Source organism: Callorhinus ursinus, unplaced genomic scaffold, assembly GCF_003265705.2.
Source record: "Callorhinus ursinus isolate GAN/ISIS: 27379988/994484 unplaced genomic scaffold, GSC_fseal_2.0 scaffold24, whole genome shotgun sequence".
Taxonomy (NCBI): Eukaryota; Metazoa; Chordata; class Mammalia; order Carnivora; family Otariidae; genus Callorhinus; species Callorhinus ursinus.
The window spans coordinates 17,323,408-17,336,010 of NW_027397086.1; the positions used below are offsets into that span (position 1 = coordinate 17,323,408).

General features: G+C 52.5%; 1 protein-coding gene across 1 annotated transcript; it reads left to right on the forward strand.

Annotated features, from left to right (window-relative positions):
• Positions 1-1,682: 1,682 nt before the first annotated feature.
• SLC46A2 (solute carrier family 46 member 2) lies at positions 1,683-11,141 on the forward strand. Its single transcript, XM_025888408.2, has 4 exons — positions 1,683-2,946; positions 4,347-4,430; positions 4,844-5,000; positions 10,324-11,141. The coding sequence occupies exons 1-4, from the start codon at positions 1,818-1,820 to the stop codon at positions 10,388-10,390; spliced, it is 1,437 nt and encodes a 478-aa protein (XP_025744193.1). The 5' UTR covers positions 1,683-1,817; the 3' UTR covers positions 10,391-11,141.
• Positions 11,142-12,603: the final 1,462 nt, after the last annotated feature.

Sequence of the window (12,603 nt, forward strand, 5' to 3'; positions counted from 1 at the left end):
GGAGTGGGAGAGCTGGTCATGGGCTGAGTGAAACCAATCCCTCCCAAGGTTGGCCTAGGTGAGGGGGAGGAAGAAGGAAGTGGGGAAGCTTTGATGGGGCGACCAGGCCAGTTCCACAGAGCACATCTTCAAGGGAGAGAGGAGGTGGGTCTGTCTCTTTGCAGAAGCCAGAGTTGCCTGGCTTGGACACAGGGGGCTGAGCAGTGCCAGGGAGGGAAACAGATAGCTCACCTAAAGGGCACATACCTACACAAAGTCATTTAGAATGGAGTCCCTCCTCCCATGAATACATTATCCATTTGGCTTTATAAATGTTCCCTGCACAGTTGAGCCTCCCTTGTGTGGCTTTGGAGTCCTGCTCCTCCATGCTGCCAGGGCTCTGCTGGGGTTGAACTGACGAGGAGAGGGCTTGTGTGTTTTGACTCTCCATCCCTGGGGGTGACCTTTCTTCTTGGTGCATCACCGTCCCTGCGCCACCCATCAGCCTGGTCCTCTTTGCAGAAGTGTGTACTTCAAGGAGGAAGCAAGGCAGCCAGAGTAGTGGAGGGTGAATAATACCGCAATGAACAAAGGACTACTGACATCTCTTCAAGATCCTGAAAACAAACAAGTGGGACTACATCAAACTAGAAAGCTTCTACGTGGGAAGGGAAACAATGGAGTGAAAAAGCAACCTACAAAATGGGAGAAAATATTGCACACCTTACATCTGGTAAGGGGTTAATCTCCAAAATAAATAAGGAACCCCTACAATTTAATTGTAAGAACAAAAACACACAAACTAGTAGCCCGACTGAAAAATGGGCTAAGGACTTGAAGAGACATTTCTCCAGAGAAGACATACAAATGGCCAACAAGCATGAAAAGATGCTCAACATCACTCATCATCAGAGAAATGCAAATCAAAACCACAAGGAGATAATCACTCACACCTGTCAGGATGGCTATCCTATTATTAAAAAAGAAAGAAAAAGATATCAAGAAAACAAGTATTGGTGGGGGGTGTGAGAAATTGCAACCCTTGTGCCCTGTGGGCGGGAATGCAAAATGGTGTGGCTTCTATGGAAAACAGTAGGGAGGTTCCTCAAAAAATTAAAACTAAAACTACCCCACTATCCAGGGACGCCCCCCACCCCCGCCTCCTCCCCCACCACTGCTGGGTATTCATCCAAAAGCACGGAAAGCAACATCTCAAAGAGGTATTATTAGCACTTCTCTCAAAGTCTTTGCTACTCAGCTCCCAACAGCAGCGAATGAGTCCCTGTTGCTTTTAAACCCAATAAAAAAACCGCACACCCCGGCCCCGCTCCCAGGATGAATCCTAGGTTCTGCACCCCCACCCCACCCCACCCCACCGCCCCTCGCCCAGACCTGCCCGCCACGGATAATAGAATTTCGCTCCCTGCCGTGGGGTCTCGGCCCCGGCCAGAACACGCTCGGGGAAGGCGCCCCGCGCCCCGCGGGAGGTCGGGGCACGCTTGGCTGTGGGGCCATCGGGCCGTCGTCAGGCGGCCGCGCTAGCCGGAGCAGCGTGACGCGGCGACCGGAGGGTGGCGACGTGGGGGCCCGAAACGGGCGGTGCGCCCCCGGGCGCCCGGCTTCCTGGGCGGCCTCCAGCCCCGCTCGGCGGGCGGGGGCGGGGGCGGGGCGCGGCCTTCTAAGGCCGGGAGGAGTGGCCGGGCCCGGGCGGTCGGCCGCGCAGGGCTGGCCGCTGTTACACGCGCCCCGCCGCCCGGCTTGCTCCCGTCCCGCGCGCACCCGGGAGCACGGCGCACACTCGCGCTCTGGGACCGAATCCGACCCCTCCGGAAGTCCTCATGGACCCCGAGGACGCCTGCCCGCGGAGGGGCCTCCTGTCTCGCCTCCGGGTGAGGACCTGGATCGAGCCCGTGGTGGCCTCCACGCAGGTGGCCGCCTCCCTCTACGAGGCAGGGCTGCTCCTCGTGGTGAAGGCGTCCTTCGGAGCCGGGGCCTCCTCCAACCACAGCGCCAGCCCGTCGCCCCGGGGCGCCCTGGAGGACGAGCAGCAGAGGGCCATCTCCAATTTCTACATCGTCTACAACCTCGTGGTGGGCCTGACGCCCCTGCTGTCCGCCTACGGGCTGGGCTGGCTCAGCGACCGCTACCACCGCAAGATCTCCATCTGCGTGTCCCTGCTGGGCTTCCTGCTCTCCCGCCTCGGGCTGCTCCTCAAGGTGCTGCTGGACTGGCCCGTGGAGGTGCTGTACGGCGCGGCGGCGCTGAAGGGGCTGTGCGGCGGCTTCTCGGCCTTCTGGTCGGGCGTCATGGCCCTGGGCTCCCTGGGCTCCTCCGAGGGCCGCCGCTCCATGCGCCTCATCCTCATCGACCTGATCCTGGGCCTGGCGGGTTTCTGCGGGAGCATGGCCTCCGGGCACCTCTTCAAGCAGATGACGGGGCACTCCGGGCACGGCCTGGTGCTGACGGCCTGCAGCGTGAGCTGTGCCACTTTCGCTCTTTTCTACAGCCTCTTGGTTCTGAAGGTGCCTGAGTCGATGGCGGATCCCGGCAAGGCGCTCCCCGCTGTGGATACGGTGTCGGGCACGGTTGGCACCTATTGTGCCCTGGATCCTGATCAGTTAGACAAGCAGAGTGTGGTGGGGCGCCCTCCCTCTCCTGGGAAAGCACGGCCCCCAAGAACTATCATTGCCCTGCTCTTTCTGGGTGCCATCATATATGACCTGGCCGTGGTGGGCACAGTGGATGTGATGCCCCTTTTCATGCTAAGGGAGCCTCTCAGTTGGAACCAGGTGCAGGTGGGCTATGGTATGGCTGCAGGGTACACCATCTTCATCACCAGCTTCCTGGGCGTCCTGGTCTTCTCCCGCTGCTTTCAGGACACCACCATGATCATGATCGGTATGGTCTCTTTTGGGTCAGGAGCCCTCCTCTTGGCGTTTGTGAAAGAGACGTACATGTTCTACATTGGTGAGTCCGGTGTTCCTGGGGAGGCTGGACAAGGACACTGCGGATGCCTAGAGTCATGGGCTGACATGGTATGGCTTAGGTGTGGTCTAGGTGTCCCAGCTCAGCACCGGGGACTGGGCGTACTGCCCAGGAAGGGAGACAGGATTATGTGCCGTTGAGTTAATCTAGTTGCACTGCATTGGGTTATCTGTGTTGCCCACTGACACGTTATCAGAGTGGTGCTGGTGGCTCTAGGAGGTCAGGGGAGGGTTGGTCAGTGGTGCCTGCAGTCAGCAGGGAAGGTTTCAGATTGGCCTCAGGAGAAGGGGTTGGATTTCTTCCTCCAATTTTAAAGGGATAAAACATTAAGGTAATCAGGCTGGAAAGGTCCCTTCATTAAAATCATTTCAGGCCAAGCATGGGCTGTTTAAAAATGCATAAAAACTCTCCAGAAATGCCTTCCACAACCAATATAATAAATTCTCTCAAGGAAGTAGAATGAAGTTTCCAACTGACGGCCACAGGCAGAGAGCTCTAGTAGAACTTTCTACAATGACAGACATGTTCTAAACCTGTGCCACCCAATATAGTAGCCACTAGCCACGTGTGGCTATTGAGCACTTGAAATGTGGCCAGCACAACTAAAGAACAGAATTTTAAATCTGGTTTTATTTTAATTCATTTATATAGTCACATGTGGCTAGTGGCTAACATATTAGAAAAAACAACTCTATAGACAGTTACCACAGGCTGTCCTTTGGCTGAGGTCACGCATCTCGGGGAACACCTAACCAAATGGCAACTTACGCCTGGCCACCTGCCCGTTAGATGGGCCACGTGCAAAGGCCAGAGTGCCCCTCTCCCCTTCCCGCCCCCTCGACCTCCCTTCTTCTCCCTCCACGCACACACACTTAAGCACATGCCGCACTGGGGATTATGAGTAAGGCTTGAGGGAAGGAAGGGTGTGTGGCAGCTGTGTAACGTGGCACACATTCCTGGAGGCAGTTTGCCAAAGCTCCCGCAACCGTCTCCCAGAGGGGGTCGTGAATGGTGACAGAGGATACCTCTGTCCCAGCGACAAGGCGAGGAGTCTCGAGTCACTCTGTCATCAGGTCTCCTTCCCTAGATGCCACTTCACTCTGCCAATGCAGACACCCTTCCCTATCCATCACCATGTCAGCTGTGCCCTGCCACCTCACAGGTGGGTCTGTGGCATCTCTGGCACTGTCAGAGCTCAGGGACTCAGCCTGCCCTGGGGTGGGGGGTGCTAGTCCTCCAGCAGAGAAACCACCACTTCCAGGGCAAGCCCATGAGGACTGCAGGGAGAGGGAGAGTCCTGGTGAGACTTTTGCTTTTTTCTGATTTACTCCTTGGCCAAGGTGGGGCACAATGAGGAGCGTTCTTGTGTGATTTCCTTCCAGCCCGAGCCGTCATGCTGTTCGCTCTCATCCCCGTCACAACCATCCGATCGGCAATGTCCAAACTCATAAAGGGCTCTTCTTATGGTAAGTAAAAGAAGTCTCTCTGAAGTTCTCTGCCTGGCCCGTTGCAGAGCTGCTTGGCTTGAGGCACAGGGTTCAGGCTTGCAGAAGTCCCCCAAGAGAGTTCCAGAAGCTGCCTTGAATACACTAGGAACCCTCTGGGGTCCATCCAGGGCAGAGCAGGTGAAAACAGGAGGGTGGGAAAGACTCAGAAAGTCAGTCACTGAAAAGCCACAGTCAGAGGAGGATGCTACTATCCATGGGCCGCAGAGAGATCCAGCTGGACAGAGGCACTAGTCCTGGTGGAGTGAGCTGAGATGGAGAGGGAGTTCTGGGAGGGATGCAGAGCCTCCTGAGAGCTCCCTGGAGACTCGGCTAGCCGGTAACATGGAAGGGACAGCAGCACATCTTACTGGTAACCCCTGTCCCTTCCACAGGAAAGGTGTTCGTCATCCTGCAGCTGTCCCTGGCTCTGACTGGGGTGGTGACCTCCACGGTGTACAACAAGATCTATCAGCTCACCATGGAAAAGTTCGTCGGCACCTGTTTTGCTCTCTCCTCCTTTCTCTCCTTCCTGGCCATCATCCCAATTGGGTAAGACAGGAGCGGTGTCTGTACTTTGGGCTGCAGCCCTGGGACATACATCAGGGCCTGCTGGACCATCTACAGCCTATTATCATAAAGAATTATTTATTTGCAGCATTTAGGCAGTGGGTTCTGAGTCGGCTCTCCCACAAAGAAAAAGTCCTCCTGTTCCCCACAAGCTAATAATCTGGCAATACAGGAAACCCCCAAAGTCCTAAATAATGAACACAGGGCCACACACAGCTGGCATACTTCCTGGCAGTTTGGTAATACGGTTTTTTTTATAAGAGCCTCATACACTTCCTTGTAATCAGAGGCTGGGATTAGAACCTCTGTTGAACCACTTCCACCCCTTTTGTTTAGATCCTTTTAGATGAGGACCATCTTGCCTCACTTCTGAGTATTTTTGCCAGGCCCTCCAAAGGCTTTGGCACCTGGTGGCCTCTGTGCTCAGTGCCCCCTCCCCGCCCCCGCAATCTCACATGCCACTGGACTGTGTGAGCTCCCCGGAGGACTCAGGAAATTCCCTTGACCTCTCTGGGGGAGTTGTCTCATTTGTCAAATAAGAGCATTCAAGTCAGAGAAATAACAGACAGGAAGACCACTGGAGAAGCCAAAGAGAGGAACTCCACTCCCAGGGTAAGAGCACCAGCCTCGGACATCACCTAAATGGACCCAAATGGTCTTTGACCAGCCCTCTCCAGTGCAAGTCACCAGTGCAAGCCACACTGCAAGCCATATACGTGATTTTAGGTTTTCTAGTAACGTTTGAAAATGATACAAGTAACAGGTGAAATTAATTTTAGTAACACATTTGATTTGACCCAATATATCCAAAATATCACTCTAACATGTAGTCAATTTACAAAAGTATCAATGAGCTTTGGTTTTTTTTTTTTTAAGTCTTTGAAATCTGGTATGTATTTTATGCTGATGACACATTTCAGTTTGGATTCAATTTGCACATGTTTCAAGTGCTCAGGGGCCAGTGCAACTAGTGGCTACTACATTAGCATAGCCTTGGATGGTTTGGGCCCATTTACCCCTTCTCAGTTAGTGAGGTCCTGTCATGCTTGTATCAATCCCACCAGAGGAGAAAGGAATACAGTAAATATAGCGACACTAAGGGGCAAGGGATTTGATAAAGATTTGCATTTTAGGGGACCTGCGTGGTAGCACAGAGAGCTCTATGTATCAGTAATGGTGGTATTACAGACAGCCCAGTAGAAACCAGTTGAAGGCAGGTTGGAAGAAGCGGGAAGTGGGTGGCAGTAAGGCCCTTGCTAGAATTCTCATATCATGTCATAACGTAGGTCCCTGCCTACACAAAAGGTTGAGCCTCTTGAGCCATCAATCATGAAGGCTCTTTGCTCTATTTCATGGTTGAGAGAAGAAAGATGGGAAGATTAGAAAAGGAAGGAAGGGAGGAAGGAAGGAATGCAGGAAGGAACGAAGGGAGGGAGGGAAGAAGGAAGGTCAACAGCTGAGAATTTGTGCAAGCAACAGCATGATCAAGAGCACCCTCTTGGCCCTGTTCTCATGTTTTCAAGGTGTGGGACTGAGCCAGACCTGTCCTCAGACTGCCCAGCCCTTAGGCCTTTTCCTGGGCCTTATTTTTATGTGAGTCTTTGCTGAATGGGTTGGGCTCAGCTAGACCTAGCATGCAATGCAAATTTCCCAGCTGTTTGCCCAAGTCAGTAATGGATCAGTAGCTGTGCCACTTGGCAGTTGTCCACCCTATTTGACTGGGAGATGGGTGAAATAGTCTCATTAACTTAAACAAAGGAAAACAAAAGAAAGAAAGCCTGACTAGTTAATGTGTGGCATAGCTAGACAGATAAACGGACAAATGAAAGCCATGAGAAAATATGGTAATTGGTTCCTTTCTATGGTTTTGTTGCTGGGCCTTTGTTAAGAGACTTTAGTCGCACATGAAGGAGGTGGGCCACGCTCAACCCCTCACCCCAGTGCACTATGTAACATGCACTTGGATTTGGTCATACTTTCTGTGAAAGGTGTCTTCCTTAGGCCCTCCAGGGTCTTCGCAATCTTCTATCACAGAGGTAGGGACAGAATCTTGAATCCATCAGGTAAATACTTGAGTGCGTATGTGAATGAGGCACTGAAGTAGTTGATCATTATTTCTCTCTCTTGTAGTCATTTAGCAGTAAAGAGACACGCGGGCATATAAAGCCTCCTTCGCTGTATGCTAGAATCACCTAAAAAGGTTTAAAAATCACTGATCTCTGGATCCCACCCCAAGAGATTCTGACTTAGTCAGTCTGGAGTGCAGCCTGGGCACAGGACTTTTTTAAAAACTCTCCAGGTGATTCGAATATACAACGAAGAGTGAGAACTCTGGTATAAAGGGAGTGTTTCCATTACCTTTCCCTTCCACGGAGTCACTAAATGAACAAGATCCTGAAAAATTCTTACAGCAAGACGAGGCCAAGGCTGTACCATCAATCGAGTGAGAGCACCAGGGAAAACCAATAGAACTAACTACAGAGAGAAAAGCTACATTCCAACGACATAAAAGCCCGGAAAGGCACATCAGAGCAGGGGAACAGAGGACACAGCGGAGGGCAGAGGCTGGGAGGAGAAGTCCCTGAGCCAGAGCTGCCAACAGCCTGTTTGCAAGAAGGGACTCTGCCCCCAGCCCTTCCTGGTACTGAAGTGAGCCAATTTCACTATTGGAGAACCCGCCTTCTACTTGCTCTTCTTCCGTGCAATTGGGAGATGCTAAAGGAGTAACTCCGTCCAGTCCATTGGCAACCTACTTGCCTCTCTATTCTTCTCCGCCCTCCCCACGCTTTTTAAAATAACAGTAATAGTAGCAAACATGTAGATAGCCTTTTTATCATGTGCCAGCTACTACTTAAAATATTGTATATATTTTAATGAATTGAATCGTCCCTCAAAGTCCTCTGAGGTCATCACTATTTTTATTTTTGCAAAAAAGGAGACAGAGACCCTAAGGTATCCTGTAACTTGCCAAACGTTCCACAGCCAGTAAGTGGCAGAGACAAGAGATGAACCCAGGCAGTCTCCGACCCACCACAGGGCACTGCTTCTTAGAAGAGTCACCAGTGTCTGGGTGCCAGTGTCTGGGTCCCATCTCCTCAGAGAGCTCCCCATGCGAGCCAGCTGCTCTCTCCTGAATGCTTACTGAACTGACACGTGATCTACCACCCTCTCTCTCCTCAACCTCCATCCGCTCCACGGTCAGCTTCTGCAAAGTTTGGTGTGCACCTTCTGTGTCCTCACCTCCCACTCACGTTTCAAGCCACCTGCCTGAGGCACCCCCCTCGACCACCAGAGCTCTTCTCACTAAGGCCACTAACCAGTCCTCCAGGCTGAATCCAGTGGACTCCCTGCGGTCCTCATCCCGCATGATTTCCTCACGGCCCCCACACCGTGGTCACTATTCACCGTCACTGGGCTTTGTCAACGCCTCATCGCTTCTCGGCAAACCTCCAAATGGAAGATTCTTTGGGGCTCTGCTCTGGGTTCTCACTTCATATTCTCTAAGCAAACTACTTTCAAAATTTCAAATTACCATCTAAGTTTCTAAAATTGGGTTCCTGAGGCCCTCCTACGCCTGTTGCCTCTCCAGTCTGTGCCACCTCACTAAAAGGCACCACCACTCCCTCAGGAAGAGAAATCTGAGTCACCAATGTCCGCCCTCTTCTCCACCTCCCCTCACCTCCAGTCCGTCAGGCCTCATTGATTCTACCTTCAAAGCAGGCCTCGATTTCGTCCTTTTCTTTTTAGTGCTACTGCCACCACCCTGAGGCCCGAGCACCTGAAGGACTGGATTAGCCTCTGAACCATGCCCCTGTCCACTCTTGATCCACCGCCCAGTCCTCCCTCCACCAGGTGCCCAGAGCAATTTCCTTCAAGTGTTTAAACAGATCATGTCATCTCCGGCTCAAAGCTCTGCACTTGGCCTTCACTGCTCTTAGGATACAACCCGAATGCCCTCCCATGGACCACAAGGCCCCGCGTCATCTCGCCTTGCCAACCTTCCTAGTGCCTGTTTCTGCCGCTCACCACCCTCCCCGACCCCATGCGTCAGCCCCAGTGGCCGCCCCTCATGTTCTTCCCCCTTCTGTACCCGTGCCTCCCTCTTAACCCAGCTAGCTATGGTCTTAAACACGATTTTCTCAAAAAGGATTTGAGACAGTCCCCTTCTCAGTCTGAATTAGGTCCTTCTATCATATGCTCCCAAAGCTTCCTGTACTTTCCTTCATAGCATGACAGTTGATGGTTAGTGATTATCTTTACGCAAGCCTGCCCACCCTACTGTAGGCTGCCTGAGGGCAGGAACGAGTCTTCCGCGTCCAGCAGAGAGCCTGGCCTGTAAGAAGTACTCAGGAAGTATTTAAGGAATGATGTTAGATGGGTGTGGCCCCTACCCGCCAGCACAGCGAACCTCCACCCACCCCACCCCACCCCCACCCCCCGCCCCCAGAGCCGCCTGTTGGCTGACCCTGAAGGCAGGGGCTGGCCACCCCCTCGTGGCCGAGCGGCCAGGTCTGCGCAGGGCTCAGCTGGAGTCAAGGCTGCAGCCTGGCGTTCACGAGGTCCTGGGCTAGCTGCCTCCACGGCTGGGCTTCCCTGCCAGCTTTGTAATACAACGAGTTTTGTTTCAAGTACAGCAAGTTCTTCTCCCTGTAGAGCCCTGGGGCTTATGGAAGATGGGAAGTCAGAGTTTTTGGAAGTTCTCACAAAGCTCCCCCTTAGAAGGTTTGGAATTTTGCGCACACCCCATCCAGCAGCTCCAGGAGTCGGCCATCAGCCAGGAAGAGCCGTGCTCTAGCTTAGAAACTGAGGCTCCTAGAGCTCAAACACAGGAAAACCCAAGGACCCCGGAGGTGGAAGGACATGCCAAACGTCACACATCCAAGACTTTGACTCAGAGCTCCTAATTCCTATGCATCCCCTTAGCTACAGATATTTGAAAACAATGTAATGAGGATTTGTGGAAGAGGTAAAGGGGCTATGGAAAGGCAGAAGGTGAGGCAGCCAGTTCTGCTTGGGATTAGCCAGTCTTGATCTTGAAATACACGTGGGAGGTCATCATCAGGCAGAAGTGAGATGGAGAGAGATTCCAGGAAAAGGAAAATGTAGACGCACAGGGCTTGAGATGTTTTAGGAGTGGAATGGGCCCGGAGTGGGAGAAGTTTCCTTGGGCCATCTCTCCACTCGGAACAGCCTTCTGGGCATGATGGACAGAGCCTCTCAGGCGGCTGTTGGTGGGAAGGAAAAGGCACACCCTTTGCCCCATTCCAACTGCTGGCTTGTAATTCTGGATTGTAAATTCTTACAGCATCGTGGCCTATAAACAAGCCTCGTGGTTGCAGTATGGAGACATCCCAGAGACATCCAGGTGCTGACCTACAGGAGCTGCGAGGACCAGCAACGGCAGAGCCCCTCTGAAGGCAAAGGAAGGGACTGGGTGCTGGTGACCAAGGCAACCCACCGCCCCCAAACCCCAAGTCCCAGCCAGAGTTGGCCTCGGAATGACCCGCTCAGGGGGTCCCTGGTGGGTGGGGAACAGCACTTTCTTGGTGATAGAAGTACTTTCTCAGCTTTCACATGTCCCTGCTAGACAGAGGTTGGGTTCCGGGGGCAGTAGAGTGTGAAATTTCAAGGGTTATATGCAGGCTGCATACACAGTCATGCCAGACGCACAGAGAGCTTCCGACGGCAGCCCCCCTTCTTCCAGGAACTGTCTCCAGGGCTCCAAGGTACGGCTAACTCGTCACCCGGGTAATGTGCTGGGAGTCCCACGTGAAAACTCAAATCAAGGCACACATTTTCACCAGCCTAAGGGGAACGCAGAGGGGATGTTTTATAAGAACTCCCAATGTTTTAGAAGATTTGGGGCTCGGGCTCTTGGCTTCAGGGTAGTTTTATTGCCGTTGTTATCGTTGCTTTTAAGAAGCAAATATCAAAAGACTTTTTCTTTAGTGGAATATTATACTGAATATTTTCAGTCAACAATACTTCCCAAAGTGGGTGGTGTGAAGGGAGAGGGGAGATATGCTAAGAGCCATTTTATGTTGAGGTACCCATTTTTATAGCCTATTTTACTTACATGTAGAAAAGCAGACTCACTTCCCAATAAAATTGACATTTGTTGTATGTGTGTGAATCATTCTTCTCTGGCCAGACTCCCTCTATAACTCCAGGCATGGCATTCTTTTTTTTTTTTTTTAAGATTTTTATTTATTTATTTGAGAGAGAGAGAATGAGAGATAGAGAGCACGAGAGGGAAGAGGGTCAGAGGGAGAAGCAGACTCCTCGCCGAGCAGGGAGCCCGATGCGGGACTCGATCCCGGGACTCCAGGATCATGACCTGAGCCGAAGGCAGTCGCTTAACCACCTGAGCCACCCAGGCGCCCCAGGCATGGCGTTCTTAAACTGGGGTAAAACTTAAAAGCTACAGAATGCATTTAAAGCTCCAACGATTTGGGCTCAGGGAGTCTGCATCTCTGATCCCTTGCAGGGAAGAAACTAAACTTTCTGGCATGTCTCCCGAGGTCCCAGAACCAGGCTAGGTGCTAAGATATGGCAAGAATGTGACGGCTCCTGCCAGGACAGCATGTGCCCTCTGGCAGGTGCAGAAGACAGATCAGCCAGCAACAGTGCATCCTATGATACATGCTAACATAAGGGAGCAAATAACCCAGATTTAGGAAAGCAGGGAAGGCTTCTCAGAAGTGGCAAATTCAATATAAGGGGGGGGGGGGGGAGGGAGGGGCAGGTATCAACGGGACACAGTCAAGACACGAGACTGGGGCGGTAAGGAGGAAACACACACAAATAGAGGCTTAAAGAAAAAGGTTTCTCTTTAATGGGGCAAGCTGGTAGAAATTTTCAGGCAGGGGCACAGAACGCACTCTTGCATCCCTGAGAATGAACTGGGGGGTCGGGGGGTGGGGAGGAGCAGAAGGAGCAAGCACTACTTGCAGAAAGGAGGCAAGAGCAGAGATGCAGTAATCCAGGTGACGGACGATGGAGGACTGATGCTGGAGAAGGAGCTACAAGGATCGAGAAAAGTAGAGGGACTTAGAGAAATCCTTGGGAGCTAGTGGTCAGTGGGAGCCAGGGACAGATGAACTGCAGAGGGTGAGGCAGATGGAGGCAAGAATGCTCAGATTCGGGGTTCAGGCAACTAGGAAGAAGGCAGAGCCTCTCACTGAGACAGGCAATGTGGATGGAGGAGGGGGCACGGGAGGAGGAGTTCAAGGCCACGCTCTCACCTCTGTGAACTCTCACAGTTACGCTCCTTCTGGACTCCTTGCCTGCTGTCCCAGCCCCTGATCGGCTCCCCAACCTGGATGAATCTTATTGTTGGCTGCTCCATTCCCTGTTCCTGAAAAGCTGGCTTGCAACATCCGAAACATTTCCTTACTTGCCCACGCTCGCCCTTGCCATGAGCTTGGGGGTTTTAAGCGGAGCTGGGCTCTCGAAGCCCCAGCAGTGGCTCCTTTTCAACCCCGCCCGTCACCAAGACAGCAGTTTTTGGACACTTGCCCCAGGTCACCAATTCTTCTAAAGGACGGTCTAACCCCTTTGATGTTCTCAAAGTGTCGTTTCTGGA